The sequence below is a fragment of the Bubalus kerabau genome, chromosome 16, assembly GCF_029407905.1.
Source record: "Bubalus kerabau isolate K-KA32 ecotype Philippines breed swamp buffalo chromosome 16, PCC_UOA_SB_1v2, whole genome shotgun sequence".
In the NCBI taxonomy this organism is placed as follows: domain Eukaryota; kingdom Metazoa; phylum Chordata; class Mammalia; order Artiodactyla; family Bovidae; genus Bubalus; species Bubalus kerabau.
Genome location: NC_073639.1, coordinates 14,737,149 through 14,756,634, shown reverse-complemented (window position 1 = coordinate 14,756,634; position 19,486 = coordinate 14,737,149). Strand labels below are relative to the sequence as shown.

The following is a 19,486-nucleotide window of genomic DNA, read 5'->3' as shown; positions in this document are numbered from 1 at the left end:
GTCTGACTCTTAGCGTTAGTAGTGCTTTAATTTTCAGGTGGAGATCAGGACTTTAACTACTTTTTGACTGAAGAAAATTCCCCTGTACTAGAACCACAGCAGGGGTCCTAAAACGAAATCCATACTCGGCAGATTGCCCTCTGCTGCCTCAGTGGCCCTGGACTATTCCTCTGCAGCCCACCTGAGTGCTCGGTTGGACCACAGGACGGGCGTCCTCTCAGGCACTGCGCTGTGCCTCTCATCCAGCTGCACAGTCTCAGCGCAAGGAGAGGGCTCCCCACGCAGAATCTGGCAGCTCCTGGCCGCCGCGGACTTTTCAGCAGAGCTCTGATCTCCCGCCTCCTCCAACAACTAGTTGAAACAGCGCCTTGTTTGTTTCCACGTAAAGAGTGGAAATACGACTTCCGGATACCGTTAAACAAGGTTTAAATAGTAAACTATAAGATGATTGCATTTTCTGAGGCAAATTGGTACTGTCAGATTTCAAAATGTGAAAGTTATTTTCCTGAATTAGTGAATTGAAATCATTCATTGCTTCAACACCTCCAGGGTACTAGGTACTGTGTGATGCTCTTGGAAGGTGTAAATATGAGGGTTACATAAAAGCACAGACCCTTTTATGCAAAAATAAGCTATGACTGCTCCAAGGTGCCAGATTAACCCTTGAGCCAATCAGACTTGTTAGTTTGTCAGACTGGTTTGGTTTGTCTTTCATTAAATTGTTCATAACTTGTTAATGGTAATGAAATCAACTAGTTCTTTTACCATGGTCTGTTTATCCTAAGCAGTTCTTTATCTTTTCCTAGTCTAGTCTAAATTGTTTTCCTCAACGTGCTTTTAAAAATCAAAACCTTTTAATTAAGTAATAGAACCAGTTCTCAGAAATCTGCTCTAGGAAAAAAAAACCATAAAAGACTGCTGAAAGGTATTATTTCCATATGCTCTCACTTTTTTTTTAAATGGCACATCTTTTATGTACAGAGGGAGTTTTCTGGAAGAAAACACACGTTATAATTAACTGTGATTGCCTTTGGGCAGAGAATTTAGAGTTCTTGAATAGAAGGGTGACTTCCTTTTCATTATATAAGTTTTTATACAGCTTAACTTTTGCAATTTTAAATACTGTATTTTCCATTTTATATGCTAGTAAATAACAGAAAGTGTGCATTTCCAGTAACCTTTCTTAAGCTCCAAAATGACTCCTCTAAATAAGAGAAAAATAGGTGAGCTAAACTCTATGTCTCTTTGCCTTCCTTTTGTATATGTTTTCTTGCTAAGGCAGAGCGATCTGAAAGGAGTCTTTGAGTATAAAATACTCCAACATTGGTTCCATGAAAGAGGTTAACAGGCAGATCCTACTTGAGGTTGAGTAGGTAAGGTCATGGCAACCCACTCCAGTATTCCTGCCTGGAGAATCTCATGGACAGAGGAGCCTGGTGGGCTACAATCCATAGGGTTGCAAAGAGGTGGACACAGCTGAAGCAACTCAGCATAGCACAGTACAGTTAATCAAGGCCTGCTTGAGAAAGCCGATTTAACCAGAAAGAGAAGTTGCCTGCAGGCAGGGACCTAATTTCCTGTTGGCAGCATTAGAATAGTCACTGTCCATACATCCCTTGAGAATAAAGTGTGGATGTACATCAGGATGTCTACACTGTGATTGGACCTAAAATTTTTTTCCAATTATTTCTTTCATTCACCTCTGTCTATAATTCCCAAGAAGAATCAATGCTAGCAAAGAGAAAAAAAAAAAAAAAGAACAAAAATAACCAAACACTCATTTGTGTCAAAGAAAAACAGTTCTGTAATCTGTTTAGTGCCCATCTATGGTGGCTCAGCAGTAAAGAATCCACCTGCAATGTGGAAGATGCGGGCTCAATCCCTGGGTCAGGAAGGTCCCCTGAAGCAGGAAATGGCAACCCACTCCAGTATTCTTGCCTGAAGAATCCCATGGACAGAGGAGCCTGGAGGGCTACAGTCCATGGGGTCACAGAAGAGTCAGACACAACTTAGCGACTAAACAGTAACAGTTCCATGGTGTTAGAGAAGACTTTTGAGAGTCCCTTGGACTGCAAGGAGATCCAACCACTCCATCCTAAAGGAGATCAGTCCTGATTGTTCATTGGAAGGACTGATGCTGAAGCTGAAACTCCAATACTTTGGCCACCTGATGTGAAGAGCTGACTCATTGGAAAAGACCCTGATGCTGGGAAAGATTGAGGGCAGGAGGAGAAGGGGACGACAGAGGATAAGATGGTTGGATGGCATCACCGACTCAATGGACATGGGTTTGGGTGAACTCCAGGAGTTGGTGATGGACAGGGAGGCCTGGCGTGCTGCGGTTCATGGGGTCGCAAAGGGCCGGACACAACTGAGCGACTGAACTGAACTGATATCTTCCTCTTGAGCTCCTCCTTTCCTCCTAACGCTAATTAAGAGTTTAAGTGAGCATTGCTGTTGTCTCGTGTTGTTGTGCTCAGTGTGTCTGACTGTTCGCAACCCTATGGACTGTAGCCCTCCAGGCTCTTGAGCCCATAGAATTTTTCAGGCAAGAGTACTGGAGTGGGTAGCCATTCCCTTCTCCTGGGGAATCTTCCCAACCCAGGGATCAAACCCAACTCTCCTATGTCTCTTGCATTGGCAGGCAGATTCTTTACCATCAGCCCCACCTGGGAAGCCCAAAATCTTTTTCAGTTGAGACTGGAAGAGCCTGAAATCATGTGCTGCGGTTTTCCAGATCATTTTCCTTAGCCCTTGTTACTTAGACTTTCACAGGATTTCAGAGTCTCCCTTTTAAAGCCAGAAACATCCTTTTCTCTTGTTGTTGGATGTATGAATTGGAAAATTTGTTCACATGGATTTCAGGATCCTCTGTCTCCAGGAATGAACCAACCATCCAACCATAACAGTTCAACTGTTTCAAACCTTATCCTATAACAATTCCTACATGTTTAATTTAAATTTATTTATTTTAATTCAAGTAAGCCAGAAAGAAAAACACCAATACAGTATACTAATGCATATATATGGAATTTAGAAAGATAGTAACGATAACCCTACATGTTTAAATTACATCTCTCTAGTCTTTACTGGAGAATTACTATTGTGGAACAAAATACTAAACTATCATTCTATAAAAAGTAATTTTCAGGTCTTCTTTTTAGGGGGTGATTCATCCCAGAAATAATGTTTTCTGTCTTTACTTGCATCAGGCCCTAATAACTAGCAATCAGCAATGGTATAATTATTTTTTAGCTTCATGAGAACTGAAAGTGTTCAGGGAAGTGTTTCTATGAAGAGTTTACTGGTTGTTCTTGGACAAGAGTTTATATGAAAATTCTAAGAAGACACCAAGCAAAACCAGTAAGAATGAGAGGGAAAAGATCACTGAGACAGGCCTGGATTGAAGGAAAAGGCCTTTCAGAAAACAATACAGAAAAATGGGGGAAATATGTTTAAAATCATACAGGGTCTTAGCCATAAAGCATATAATTATAGAGAGCCCTATGTTATTAAATTTTCAAAATGCATAATTCTGATTTTGTATTTCTGGAGTAACAGTTTCCCAGCCTCTTTCCATGGACTCATATCAATGACCACCCCGGCCATGAAATTAATCCTCAATATTTTAGACATGGTAGAACAACATTGGAAGGTCAACTTAGAGTTAGTATGGCAATGGGTGCTTTGAAAAACAAGAAAATTTTGTCAAATTAGCATGGTATTATTTCCTATTGAGTAGAGTAAGTTTAAGTTCTGAGTCACTAAGCAAACATTAGAAAGGAAATCAATGCCATTTTTACTCTTGAAAAGGCATCATATATTCAGTTGGGACTTCCTCCCTCTATTTACATAGCTGCGCTGTTATTTAAGCCCATGCTTCTAGTACAATACCTAAGTAGATGAATACCAGCAACTCACAGAGGACTTGTGTTCTTGCTACTTATCACAGCCACTAGAGGGTCATCACCCCCTCCTTTGAATTTCAAAGATTTCAAATTGTCAACATGGAAGAATAGACATTCCTGCAAACACTACAAACAGGTCACAGTAACCACATTTTCCCGTGTGATAAAGAGAAATCTGAGCCTCAACAAAGGTCACTGGTGTCAGCCCTGCTAAAGCAAGGCAGCCTGTTAAGCACGGAGAAAAGCGTGAGTTCCAAGTGATTTTAGGTGTTAGCCAGTTGACAAAGCCAGTATATCCTAAACCACTTCATTTCCCAGTATTCTCCATAACATCTTGTCCAGAGCTTTGGCTGCTTGTCAGGAGTGAATATAATCTCCCAATGCCACTGGTTGAAAATGACTCATTTAACTCATGACTTTGTAAGAACTGATCAAAGATGACTTCCTGCTTCTTGGTTAAACTGTCATCCAAACCCCCAACTTCTGCTCCTCTGAAAAGGGGGCCGCGTGACCACTTCCTATAAGATCAAAGATTTTTCTCTTGCTGTTATATTTATCATTCTCCGCATCTTTCAGGGTTAGAAAAACTTGCTGAAGCATTAAAATATGAAAAGATAATGACGATGATAATCTCCTGCTATCACTCCAACTGAAAAGCATCATAAATGATAAAATTTAGAAGTTCAGAAGTGTGATTAGAAATGTGTGTCCAAGTGTTCCGTGCTGGCTCTGCCATTTGTCTTACACGCTTTTTCCCTTTTTCAGCTGCTGGCTGGGCGCTGGCCTTTTGAACAAAATGACTTTGGCGTTTTCCTCTGCAAGTTGTTCCCCTTTTTGCAGAAGTCCTCAGTGGGGATCACCGTCCTTAATCTCTGTGCCCTAAGCGTTGACAGGTAATGTGGCTCTTTCTCCTCACTCTTTTGTTGGGTTTAGAACAGTATTTTTCTCAGAAAGAAGAGAACTCAAGGAGTTTTGACAGCAGATGCCCAGGACAGCGGTTCATTGGTTCCCAGGAATTAAACTATTATCAACCTTCCTGTACTGTTCAGAATTACTTTCCACAGTTGCTGATTACTAGTCATCTTTGGTTTAGGCAAACTTGCACCTAGAGCATTTTGCCAACTATATCCATTTGACATCCTTATGGAAATGAGCTGTCAGGGAAGCCCAAGGAATATGTTAGATGGAATGAACTTTGGAAAAGGAAATTCTAGGACATCCAAACTCTATATTTTCAGTGGTAGATTTCTCATTGGAAAAAAAGAAGATATGGCTCAATTATGTTTCTAAAGCTTGATTCCTTGAACTGAATAATGAGTAATCAGAATTATATTCTAATCTATGCTTGAAAGTCTTCCAAAAAGAGAACAATAGAAGTGCCCTTTCATGCAGCTCTGAAAAACCCATCAAGTGTCTCAAAGTCTTACCAGAATTCTTCTCAAACATGGATGTCAAGACTTCTTTAAAGAGGTCTTTCTAAATTCCATGAATTTCTAGAAGGTATTTTATATATCTTCTAATTTTCATAGTGGGAATTTTATTAAAAAAATGAAATTAGGAACTCTGGTGCTCTTTTATATTGAATACAGCCCTTTGAGGGCTTCCCAGGTAGCAACCTGCCTGCCAATGCAGGAGACATAAGAAATATAGGTTCAATCCCTGGAGCAGGAAGATCCCTTGGAGGAGGACATGGCAACCCACTCCAATATTCTTGCCTGGAGAATCCCATGGACAGAGGTGAGCTATGGTCCATAGAGTCACAAAAAGTTGGACATGACTGAAGCAACTTAGCATGCACACATAATCCTTAGCAAATGCTGTTTAATGGCCTACTTAAGTGGTTTACCTACAATTTAGAAGAGGTCTTCATTTTTCCTTTCACACTTTAACAATCACTTTATCACAGCACCCAAGTCCCATCAACATAGAAATAAAAGGCCCACTTTCTTAAAGAACAGTGTAAGTGTTTACAGATATTCTGTTATTTATCATTTACAATTAATTTTCAGGACCAAAACTTTTATTGTTAAACCATAAAGATATTCATTCCATTGGTAGTAGAAAACTATAATGATATCCTTATTATAAATGTATGGTTATAGTAATTGTGAAACACTAAACAAAATGTTTAGTGGTATTATTAAAAATAAATTTATTGCTGAAATCAAAACAAAGAACATTTCATTAGCATTTAAGTTGCAGTAAGGTATTGACAAAAATGATAAACACAGCAATGGTAAAAACAAAGATCATAAATAAAATCATGAATAATTAGGATTCACAGTGATTCTCAGGAAAACCTGAGGTCTACATAGGTTTCTTCTGCATCACATCAAATGTTAAAGGCTGTTGCATACAAATATTTACATACCATAAGTAGCCACTGTATCACTTCAACTTAACGAATAACTGTTACTTGTGACGATGTCTCAAAATATGAGCAAATAATCTGGATTTTATTCACTAGTGAATTCTCACTCTGCTGTTCACACTCCTAGCACCCCAATAACATCATTTTTAGATAATACAGTACTTATGAGATGTAAAATAGTCATGACAACTTTTTTAAAAACTGTGTTTCCTGTATGCAAATTCTTCCTACATGATATTCTTAAGTGTTATAAAACTACAATTGTGAAACAATGTGGTATACACCCATAAATACATTGACAAATCAATGGGGGAAACAGAAACAGGTTTCAAAGTGTACAAGAATATAATATAGGCTGAAGTCACTTGGATTGTAACAGGAAAAGGGAAGATTCATCAATAAATAGTGCTATGTACCATCTGGGGAAAAAACATGTTAAAGGTTTATCTTGTGGTACATATCAATAATATTAGTTACAATGACTCAGCTCAGTTCAGTCACTCAGTCGTGTCCAACTCTTTGCGACCCCATGGACTGCAGTGCACAAGGCCTCCCTGTCCATCACCAGCTCCTGGAGTTTACTCAAACTCATGTTCATTGAGTCGGTGATGCCATCCAAGCATCTCATCATCTGTCATCCCCTTCTCCTCCTGCCCTCAATCTTTCCCAGCATCATGGTCTTTTCAAATGAGTCAGCTGTTTGCATCAGGTGGCCAAAATATTGGAGTTTCAGCTTCAACATCAGTCCTGTTCACTCAGGACTGATCTCCTTTAGGATGGAGTGGTTGGATCTCCTTGCAGTCCAAGGGACTCTCAAGAGTCTTCTCCAACACCACAGTTCAAAAGCATCAATTCTTCAGCACTCAGCTTTCTTCATAGTCCAACTCTCACATCCATACATGACCACTGGAAAAACTATAGCCTTGACTAGACGTACCTTTGTTGGCAAAGTAATGTCTCTGCTTTTTAATAGGCTGTCTAGGTTGGTCATAACTTTCCTTCCAAGGAGTAAGTGTCTTTTTATTTCATGGCTGCAATCACCATCTGCAGTGATTTTGGAGCCCAAAAAAATAAAGTCTGCCGCTGTTTCCACTGTTTCTCCATCTATTTGCCATGAAGTGATGGGACTGGATGCCATGATCTTAGTTTTCTGAATGTTGAGCTTTAAGCCAGCTTTTTCACTCTCCACTTTCTCTTTCATCAAGAGGCTCTTTAGTTCTTCACTTTCTGCCACAGAATAGTGTCATCTGCATATCTGAGGTTAGTGATATTTCTCCCAGCAATCCCGATTCCAGCTTGTGCTTCTTCCAGCCCAGCGTTTCTCATGATGTACTCTGCATATAAGTTAAATAAGCAGGGTGACAATATACAGCCTTGATGTACTCCTTTTCCTATTTGGAACCAGTCTGTTGTTACAATTATAACCGTTTATTAAGTATTAGTATGTACCAGGCCCTGTTAAAAAATACTTCCCAGAAATTATTTTATTTAATGCTTATAACGGATTTCTTTGGAAGGAATGATGCTAAAGCTGAAACTCCAGTACTTTGGCCACCTCATGCGAAGAGTTGACTCATTGGAAAAGACTCTGATGCTGGGAGGGATTGGGGGCAGGAGGAGAAGGGGATGACAGAGGATGAGATGGCTGGATGACATCACTGACTTGATGGACGTGAGTCTGAGTGAATTCCGGGAGTTGATGATGGACAGAGAGGCCTGGCGTGCTGGGGTTCATGGGGTCGCAAAGAGTCAGACACGACTGAGCGACTGAACTGAACTGAACACCTGTGATGGTGCTATAGTTATCCCCATTTTACAGGTGAGGAAGCTGAAATTGAAAGAGCTTAATCAAGGTCACTCGTCTACTAAGTTTTGGAGCCAGTCATCAAATAAAAGTAGTGAGTGTTCTTAAACACTATGCTTAAGCGTGCAGAAACTCAAACCATCAGGCAGTAGAAGAAAATAAACCAGCATCTTTTTGGTCTCTAGAAAAGGAAGACTTTTTAAACCTAAAAAGGATGGTAGAAAATCTGAGTAAAACTATAAATGCATTTTAGGACATAAAATTTTAAAAGAAGATCAAACATTCATAAAATTAAAAACCAAATAAACCAATAATCTGGGGAATATACTTGCAGCAAAACTGCATGTTAATATTCTTGGTATTTAAAGAATCCATACAATTAGTAGTTAAAATCGTAATACTTTCATATTAAAAGGTATGAGTATAAAAATCACCAAAGAAAAAATCAAAATGACTAACATTAGTCATTAACATGAATAATGTTCATGTAATCAGAGAAATTCTCACTAAAAAGCATACTTCTCTGGTAACAATAGAAACTTGAACAGCCCCTCCAGAAAGTGAAGTCCTACAAGTGCTTTTGCGTTCTTTTTTTAAATTTATTTATTTATTGACTCTGCTAGGTCTTTGCTGCTGTGTGCAGGCTTCTCTTACTGCTGAGGACAGGCCCTAGGGCACTCAGACTTCCGTAGTTGCAATTCCCAGGCTCTAGAGCACAGGCTCAATAGTTGTGGCTCACGGCTTAGTTGCTGCTAATGGATTCTCATCCACTGAGCCCTTAGGGAAGCCCTGCTTTTGCCTTCTGACCCAATAATTACAATTTTTAGAATAAATCCTATGGAAATGATCCAAAATTTGAACAAAGAAATTAGGTACATAAATGAGACAATTTACAGAAAATGTTGAAAGCAACATTTTAGGGAAAAGGATAGGAATGTTAAATGCAATTTAAATGTGTAGGTTTATGAATATAAAATTCCTTGAAAGTAATATGATCAGTATTATTAGTAGTTATGTCAAGGGATAGAATAATGGGTTTTTATCATATTATTAGTAGTTCTATTAATACAAGCAGAAAAAAGTTCTGAAAGTTTATTTAGTTTTATTATCTGTGACCAGTTTTCCTTATTTACTTCATGCTATTCTTTACATTTAATTTTTCTCATTTGCCCAGCTCATTCCTATGACTTTTATTTTATATTAACACTAATTTCCTATGACTCTAGCTCTAAAACACAAATGTATATAGGCCTTGTGTGGAGAAATACATGTACATACTCAGCTCAGAGGTATTTCCACACCTACACTTGCCTTTACAAAAGCACCATCAAATTTGGGAAAATAGCATTTTATTTTAAAACTTACTTTTTATTTAGAAAATTTCCCAAGCTTTATGTTAAAAACTAGCATGATAACAAGTTTTAGGAAAGAGCCACTCAGTGTTCTAAGAAAACTGCACCTGTGAGGAAACATCTAACCAAATCCAGAAAAGAACAGCCTATGAGTGACTTCACTTTCACTTTTCACTTTCATGCATTGGAGGAGGAAATGGCAACCCACTCCAGTGTTCCTGCCTGGAGAATCCCAGGGACAGCGGAGCCTGGTGGGCTGCCGTCTATGGGGTCGCACAGAGTCGGATACGACCGAAGTGACTTAGCATAGCATAGCATAGCATGACCCAAGAATGAGAAACAGGAGAAAGAAGGCAAGGAAGATGCTTGGCTCCTATAAATAGTAAAACCTTTTTTTAAGGCAGCTGGGCATAGTCCTCTGAGAAGAGAGGCATTGATGAAAAGAGCAAGGAGAGGAAAGAATTTGCTTGGTTTGATAAGAAATAGAGGCAACTTTTCATCTCTACAGTATATTTTCGTGTTACAAAATTTACAATATGTGCTCTAAATAGTGTTATGTGCTATAGTTTAGTGGTCCCTTTTACGGTTCATATGAATCTTAATATAGAAAATATACATTTTTTTTCTTGGGACTTCCTTGGAAGTTGGGTTCAATTCCTGCTCAGGGAACTAAGATCCCACATGCCATGAGTCACAGCCAAAAAAAAAAAAAGAAAAGTATAAAAAATTAATTTTTTTCTTGATTGAAAAATATTTTAGAGCACTTATTCCTCAGTGATATACTATATCATGAAATATCCCTACATTGAGAAGCATAAGTCATCATTTAGTTCAACAGAACAATTGGAGAGAAGAGTATGAGGTACAGACATGAAGAATCAGGCCTGGCTGCTGTTCTTTAGAGTATCAATGGTTGTGAACATGTGGACATGGGAACCAGGAAGAATGAAATGCACAAGGGAGATATTCATGCAATGGGATTCCCAAAAGCCCTAAGTCATCAAAAACTTCCAATTCCTTCCTTATTTCATCTTGTTCTGCCCTCTCTCAGGGACAATATTGCTTCAGCATCCCCAGTATAAACCCTACCTGTAAAAAAAAAAAACACCCTACCTGTAGATAGGAGGAAGAAGGGAGCTGGGAGGAGATGGGGGGAGGAAATGGAAGGACTGGGTCATAGACTCCTAGTTCTGGTGGAGGTTCACCTCAACCACACCCTTTCCTCCCCTATCTCATGCAGGGAGAAAAATTAACTCAATGGTTCAATCACAAGTCATCACTTATGTATCAAATAAAATGTCCTTGGTTTGAAAAAAAGAAGGAAAAAAGAATGCCAAGCATCTCTTTCATTAAGACTTGCTCTCAGTTGTTTGTTTTTTATTTTATTTGTTTGGCTTCATCAGATCTTATTTGCAACATGGGGGATCTTTAGTTTCAGCATGGGATCACTTGACTGTGGCATGTGGGACTCAACTCCCCGACCGGGGTCCCGCCGGGACTGGGGGCACGATGTCTTAGCCACTGGACCACCAGGGAAGTCCCTAGTCTCAGTTTTAGATCAAAGAGATGAACCATTTTAAAATTCCACTTTCTCAAAAATCTGCCTTAATCCAGGTTTTTCCCTGGTAATCAATTCACCATCCTGTGTTCCCTCAGTCCTTTCTTTATAAATTGTTGCATTTCCCTTGGTACTGACTCAACTTTGAGATCTGTATGGAAGGAATCTTTTTTGACATTTCTATGTCAAAAGCTTTCACAATGTAAAATGAATCATTCACAGTTCATTCCTGAAAATTAGATACCATTTGCTTTGCATCTTGATTTGGTTGCATTATATTCTACTAAAAATTAAAAAATTTCTTCCTTTTAAAAAAAAAAAAGCAAGGAGTAAAAAGAGGGAAATTGGATTCTGTTAGGAAACAATTTGCAATTTAGGAATCTCTGCTTTCCTTTTATGAGCTGAATCAAATTATGGCCCAGTAAGAGTCGGTGATTTTTTTTTTATATGTTGCTTTTGAGGGAAAATAATGGGAGTAACTGGGCTCAGTAGTAAAGAATCCACCTGACAAAGCAGATGTGGGTTTGATCCCTGAGTCAGGAAGATCCCCTGGAGAAGGAAACAGCAATCCACTCCAGGGTACTTGCCGGGATAATCCCACGAACAGAGGAGCCTGGAGAGCTACAGTCCACAGAGTTTCGAGGAGTTGGACACAATTTATCAACTAAACAACAATTCATCCAAGCTGTATATGATTTATTACTTCATTGATTACTTAGTGAATACTAATACCGTAGGGTCAAAAAAAAAAAAGGCCTACCTTTCTCAGTCTAGGTGTTTGGTTTTGGGGTTTTTTTTTTAATATTTATTTACTTATTTGGCTGCCCAGGTCTTGGTTGCTGCATGTGGGGTGGATGGGGGATCAAAACAGGGCCCCTTGCATTTGGAGCTCAGAGTCTCAGCTACTGGACCACCAGGGAAGCCCCCTCCCTAGCGGTTTTTTTAATCTAAATAAGGTAAACAAAACAGAAAAAGCTTATCACTTATACCAGCCATTACCAATAATTTGAATAAGTATTCTCACATGCTTTAAGTGGCAAGCACTCTATGTTACTTTGTTTTAGGGAAAAAAGGAGGGGCCGGGATTGGAAAGAGGAATTAAATGCTATTCTTTGTAAGGTTAACCGTCCTGTTTAAAGTGGGAAATGATGGGGGTCAGACCAGTAAAGAGGTCTGGTTACAGCTCCAAACTGTAGTTAAAAGCTGCCTGGGAAAGGAAGCTATAAAAAGATAAAACTCCTTTAACAGCTACTCCAGATGATGTGTAATTAGATACCTGGGAAAGTTGCAAGGATCCATTAATAAGGCAACTTTGATTGATTTGCGTCAGTTCCTCATCCCTCATTTCAAGTAGTTACTTGGTGGTTTCTGTGATAGTCTCAAAGATTGACCATAACTCAAGAAGCATGGAAGTGATTTTCTAAAACACTTCATTTTTACTTAGACTTGGTCTTGGTTTCTCTTTTTTTCTCCTGTGTTTTGATTTTTCTTTCACCCTGCATGTAATGGGTTTCCCTTGTGGCTCCTAGGAAGTGGTAAAGAATCCGCCTACCAATGCAGGAGATGTAGGTTTGATTCTTGGGTCAAGAATGTCTCCTGGAGAAGGAAATGGCAACCCGCTCTAGTATTCTTGCCTGGGAAATCCCATGGACAGAGGAGCCTGGCCGGCTACAGTTCATGGGGTTGCAAAGAGTTGAACACAACTTAGGGACTAAATGACTAAAGCGTAAAGAGTGTGTGTCATGCAACTCAGGATCTCATTTTGGAGTCTGTTCCCCATTGCAAAGTTTTTCACTCTTTTAATTCTCTTGTCAAGATCAGGTGACTGGTTAATCTTGCTGCCTCGTTTTTCTTTAGTAAGAAACTACCCCCAGACTGAGTGGTTTAGAACAATCATCATTTTCTTACAGTCTGACCATGTTGTGGTGCAGAAATTGGGGCAGTTCTTCCACTCCTTGTTACTCTGACTGGGGTCTCCTGGTGGCTTTCAGGTGGCTCCTGAGCTTGTTTCATGGTTCCAAGACTCACATGACTGGCCCTTTGATAGGAACAACTAGACATGTGAGATCAGTGGAGCACGTCTCCCTCTCCACGAGCCCAGGGCTGCTCAACACTGCTCCAGCCAGCTCGGAGCTCCAGGGTAGAACCTGCTGCTCAGAGGAGAGGACAGGTGTGAAACTGAAAAAGCATGATTCCAGCTGTGCTCAACTGGTCAAAGCAGCCACAGGCCAGCTTGACACACCCAACCAAAAAGTGTCCAAATATCTGCAGCTAGATTCCACATGTATTCGTTCAGTTCAGTTCAGTTCAGTCACTCAGTCGTGTCCGACTCTTTGCAACCCCATGAACCGCAGCATGCCAGGCCTCCCTGTCCATCACCAACTCCTGGAGTTCACTCAAAGTCACATCCATCGAGTCAGTGATGCCATCCAGCCATCCCATCCTCTGTCGTCCCCTTCTCCTCCTGCCCCCAATCCCTCCCAGCATCAGAGTCTTTTCCACTGAGTCAACTCTTCGCATGAGGTGGCCAAAGTACTGGAGTTTCAGCTTTAGCATCATTCCTTCCAAAGAACACACAGGACTGATCTCCTAAAGGAATGGACTAGTTGGATCTCCTTGCAGTCCAAGGGACTCTCAAGAGTCTTCTCCAACACCACAGTTCAAAAGCATCAATTCTTTGGCGCTCAGCTTTCTTCACAGTCCAACTCTCACATCCATACATGACCACAGGAAAAACCATAGCCTTGACTAGACAGACCTTTGTTAGCAAAGTAATGTCTCTGCTTTTGAATATGCTATCTAAGTAGTTTAAGTGATACTAAAGCCATGAGAATAGATGAGATTACTAGGAGAGAGAAGTTAGATTGAAAGGGGGTCCAAGGGCTACAGAGAAATCCAGTACTAAGAATTTGAGGCATGGGCATGGTCCAGCCAAGGAGATGAGATGAAGTGACCAATCCCATCAGCAAGAGGAAAACCAGCAGAAGATGGTCTAAACCAAGTGAAGAAAGCATTTCAAAGAGGAGGAATTATTTCCAGAATATTATTTGTTTGCAGTTGGCTCCACACTTGCAGATTTTCAATGACAGTGTCATATATCATATATATATACACACCAACTAGACTGAAGGTCGTTTATAGTCACTCCTAATAAGAACATATTATGTGTTATGTGTTATGTTTTTCTCTCCAGAGAGAAATCATTTTTGGAACATCCAGTATTTCTTATTCTCCACATCTTTCTCCACCTCTGTCATCACAAATGATTCTTTGTAATTGCTTTTGTTTTCTCAAGAAACAAGATCAGTGTGATTAAAAATGGAAAACATTCTAATTCTTTGTCCTGAGGGTTAAGGAAGGAGCAGACTGATTATGAATCATTTGCTCAACTAGATACGAAAAATTACTTCTACTTATTTTTAAATGTTGAATTTACATTGGATTATAGATATGTAATATTCTGGCAACTCATTGGCTCGTTACAGAATGAAGCTCCTCTGTGAATATATTCATCATTAGAACATATAGACCACATTTTCTTACTAAACCACCTTCTATCTCCAATCCTGCCTAAGAAATCTGGCTTTCTGGCTCTCTTAAAAGATAAAGTGTTTTATTTACATCACCTTTCCTGATAAGAAAAAGGGAGAAGAAATAGATAAAATTTATCAGCAGCCTCAAGATATGGACATCCCATCTCCATTCCTTTTAGCTTTTACTGGACATCAGCCTGCCAGTCTAATAAGGCAGCAAAGTCAACAGAAGTAGAAAGCAAAATATATTGCAGTCTTTATTCCACTGGTAATAACCATAAATTTTAAAATGCAATGTTGGCTATATCGTAAAAGGATTTTCTTGGTCTGTTTGCATAGCTGTATTTTATCCCATTCTGGACTAGTCTGGACTTTTTCAGAGATTCTCATTGTACACCAATCTTATTTACCCTAAAAATCTTTTGCAAAACACTTCTCCAGCAAATTGAGCTATATATATGCCAAGTGGCATCATTGTGTGTACCAAACTATAGGTTCTAACCTACAGTGAAGAACAAGGTAGCGTAATTCCTAGGAGTTGTGTTTTCACACATGTACTTTTTAGATGCAGTGGGACAGAACACTAACTGTAAGTGATCAAGGGCTCATTTCAGTGGCGATGGGTATTTTGTATCTTGCCTTGGTATTGCTGACTCTCGTTCCCGTCAAGTTGCCTGGCCTGCAAACCCACGTGCACCTGTCTCCAATGCCTTGGTCTGTTTTACGGCCTTCTTCTGGCACTCTCTAATGAAAGCTATAAAAAGAAAATGTTTCCTTTCCATTACAACAGCAGCAAAAATTTCAAGAATGAAGCCACAAAAATACTGTACCACATCCCAGGTCCTTTCTTAACTGTAAATCTGAGAGCAGTTAGCACCAGACCATCACATCAGGTCAAAGAGCACAGAGTTTCTGAAACCAAACTTTCTTTAGACCTAACATTTAAATGTAATTATTATGATAAAATATTAAGGTAAGAAGTAAGGCAAACACAATTTCTTAATGCCAGTTGGTGTTTTGATTGGCAAAATTGTTCAGTTACATTTATATCCTGTGCTTCTGGATGAACCATCTTTTTTATATTAAACTATAAACCCTAAAGATTAGGAACCAAGGTATATTTAGTTCAGTTTTACATAGTCTGGCACCAGGCCACATGGGAGAGCTATAGTTATTCTTTTACATTTTTAAGTATTATGATTTTGTTATTGTTCAGTTGCTCAACCATATCCAACTCTTTGCAACTCCATAGACTGTAGCACGCCAGGCTTCCCTGTCCTTCACCATCTCCCAGAGTTTGCTCAAACTCATGTCCATTGAGTCAGCCATCCAACCATCTTGTCCTCTGTCATCCCCTTCTCCTCCTGCCTTCAATCTTTCCCAGCATCAAGGTCTTTTCTAATGAGTCAGTTCTTCGCATCAGGTGGCCAAAGTATTGAGCTTCAGTTTCAGCATCAGTCCTTCTAATGAAAATCAGGATTGATTTCCTTTAGGATTGACTGGTTGGATCTTCTTGCAGTCCAAGGGACTCTCGAGAGTCTTCTTCAGCATCACAGTTCAAAAACATCAATTCTTCGGTGCTCAGTCCACTTTATGGTTCAATGCTCACATCCATACATGACTACTGGAAAAACATAGCTTTCACTATATGAACCTTTGTCAGCAAAATAATGTCTCTGATTTTTAATATACTGTCTGGGTTTGTCATAGCTTTTCTTCCTAAAGCAAACATCCTTTAATTTTGTGGTTGCTGTCACCATCTGCAGTGATTTTGGAGCCCAAGAAAATAAAAGTCTGTCACTGTTTCCATTGTTTTCCCATCTATTTGCCATGAAGTGATGGGATCAGATGCTATGATCTTAGTTTTTTGAACGTTGAGTTTTAAGCCAGCTTTTTCATTCTCCTCTTTCACCTTCATCGAGAGGCTCTTTAGTTCTCTTTGCTTTCTGCCATAACAGTGTTATCATCTGCATAGCTGAAGTTATTGATATTTCTTCTGGCAATCTTGATTCCAGCTTGTGTTTCATTCAGCCCAGCATTTCACATGATGTACTCTGCACAGAAATTAAATAAGCAGGGTGACAATATGGAGCCTTGATGTACTCCTTTCCCAATTTTGAACCAGTTCCAAAAGTTCCAAAAATAGCAAGGAGAGATAAGAAAGTCTTCCTAAGTGAGCAATGCAAGAAATAGAGGACAACAATAGAATGGGGAAGACTAGAGATCTCTTCAAGAAAATTAGAGATATCAAGGGAATATTTCATGCAAAGATGGGCACAATAAAAGAAATAGTATGGACCTAACAGAAGCAGAAAATGTTAAGAATAATTGACAAGAATACACAGAAGAGCTGTACAAAAAATAACTTAATTTCCTAGATAGCCACGACAGTGTAATCACCCACCTGGAGCCAGACATCTTGGAGTGCAAAGTCAAGTGGGCCTTAGGAAGCATCACTACGAACAAAGCTAGTGGAGGTGATGGAATTCCAGCTAAGATATTTCAAATCCTAAAAGATGATGCTGTTAAAGTGCTGCACTCAGTATGCCAGCAAATTTGGAAAACTCAGCAGTGGCCACAGGACTGGAAAAAGTCAGTTTTCATTCCAATCCCAAAGAAAGGTAATGCCAAAGAATGTTCAAACTACCACACAATTGCACTCATTTCACATGCTAGCAAAGTAATGCTCAAAATTCTCTAAGCCAGGCTTCAACAGTACATGAACTAAGAACTTCCCAGGTGTTCAAACTGGATTTAGAAAAGGCAGAGGAACCAGAGATCAAATTACCAACATCTGTTGTCTCATCGAAAAAGCAAGAGAATTCCAGAAAAACATCTACTTCTGTTTCATTGACTACACTAAACTGTAATGATTAAAAATATTTATTTACTAAAATGGGCACCCACTGTAACCATAATTTGAGGATCGAAGAAGGGAGAAAACAATGGAATATCTATGGTCATGATTCACTTAAAGATATCTAGATCCACTTCATATATAATATTCCAAGTTTTTTAAATATAGAAACAGAAATAAGATATTACCATAATAAATACGAGAAGTTTTCACTACCCAATTTTTCCCACAGCTTAAAAAACATAACACACCTGTCTTAGTGGCCACATCCTAAACTCTCACGAGATTTTACTAAACCCCAAGTGAAGATCTCAGACTCAGGCCTGCAAGCCAGTTGAACCCCAAATGGGTGGAACTTTTAATGGCCCCAACTGTTTTTCACACACAGAAAATTCCTAAAAAGCCATGGTTGGTCAGTGGCCAATGGAAGGATTTTCCAGCATTTATTAATAGAATTTTTATTAAATTGAAATAACAAAATTTCCTAACAAGTTGGTTCCATCACTCTCCTCTTTTTTTGTTGTTTTTTTTCCCCCCAGGTACAGAGCAGTTGCCTCCTGGAGTCGTGTTCAGGGAATTGGGATTCCCTTGGTCACAGCCATTGAGATTGTCTCCATCTGGATCCTTTCTTTTATCCTGGCCATCCCTGAAGCCATCGGCTTTGTCATGGTACCTTTTGAATACAAGGGTGCACAGCACAGAACCTGTATGCTCAATGCCACGTCGAAATTCATGGAGGTATGAATAGTCTAAAGGAAATTAATTAGGGAGTGGGAGAGGTCTTCATTTACCATCAGCGAGACTTGATACCACTACACTGCCCAGTGTGATTTATGATGCTGTGTGCTGTGTGCGCTCAGTCGCTCAGTCATAGCCGACTCTTTGCAATTCCAAGGACTGTAGCCTCCCAGGCGCCTCTGTCCATGGGATTTTCCAAGCAAGAATACTGGAGTGGGTAGCCGTTCCCTTCTCCATGGAATCTTCCCAACCCAGGGATCGAACCCAGGTCTCCTGCATTGCAGGTGGAGTCTTTACTGTCTGAGCCACCGGGGAAGCCTGCTTTACTCTGTTAGTTGAGTCAAATACCGTAAGTCCCCTACAAATGAGCCCTCAAGTTGTGAAATTTCAGAGATGTGCACATGTGCCTGTAGCCAGCTGTCATACTGTACTACTGTGCTTTTTCAAGATACCACACTGTAGGATTAAAAATATTTTCTTTATATTTTGTTTTTTATATATCATTTGTTGTTTTTATATCTTATTTGTGTGAAAAGTACAATAAACCTGTTACAGTCCAGTACTATATAACTTAGCATGTTAGTTCGGTACCTAGGCTGACTTTGTCGGGCTTATGAACAAATTGGATTTATGAACGCTCTTGCAGAACGTAATTCACTCATCTGTAGGAGACTTACTGTATTATTCAATTGCATGAAAAGTAGATGTTAAGCCAGGGCTTAGCTTCTTCACTAGAACAACTACTCTGTTTTCTCTTTTGTAACTGTAGACACCACTGCTGCTCTGTTTCAAACAACTCAGAATTCTGAAGCTGAGAGAGACTGAAGTGTATACATGGAGTGCTATTTGTTTTGAGAATAAGGAACACAGCACAACAATTTCCCTCTGACAGACACGCTGACATTTATTTGATGCTCCTTTGGGAAATGCATGTTTCTCACACGTTTTTTAAAGATCAGATCAGATCAGTCGCTCAGTCATGTCTGACTCTTTGCGACCCCATGAATCGCAACACTCCAGGCCTCCCTGTCCATCACCAACTCCTGGAGTTCACCCAGACTCACGTCCATCGAGTCAGTGATGCCATCCACCCATCTCATCCTCTGCCGTCCCCTTCTCCTCCTGCCCCCAATCCCTCCCAGCATCAGAGTCTTTTCCAATGAGTCAACTCTTCGCATGAGGTGGCCAAAGTACTGGAGTTTCAGCTTCAGCATCATTCCTTCCAAAGAAATCCCAGGGCTGATCTCCTTCAGAATGGACTGGTTGGATCTCCTTGCAGTCCAAGGGACTCTCAAGAGTCTTCTCCAACACCACAGTTCAAAAGCATCAATTCTTTGGTGCTCAGCTTTCTTCGCAGTCCAACTC

General features: G+C 39.8%; 1 protein-coding gene across 1 annotated transcript in view; it reads left to right on the top strand.

Annotated features, from left to right (window-relative positions):
* Positions 1 to 19,486, top strand: part of EDNRA (endothelin receptor type A) — a 77,229-nt gene that overhangs the window by 38,817 nt on the left and 18,926 nt on the right. Inside the window, exons 3-4 of the mRNA XM_055550579.1 lie at positions 4,674 to 4,801; positions 17,923 to 18,121. Coding sequence (XP_055406554.1) covers positions 4,674 to 4,801; positions 17,923 to 18,121 — 327 coding nt within the window. The remainder of the gene's footprint in view (positions 1 to 4,673; positions 4,802 to 17,922; positions 18,122 to 19,486) is intronic.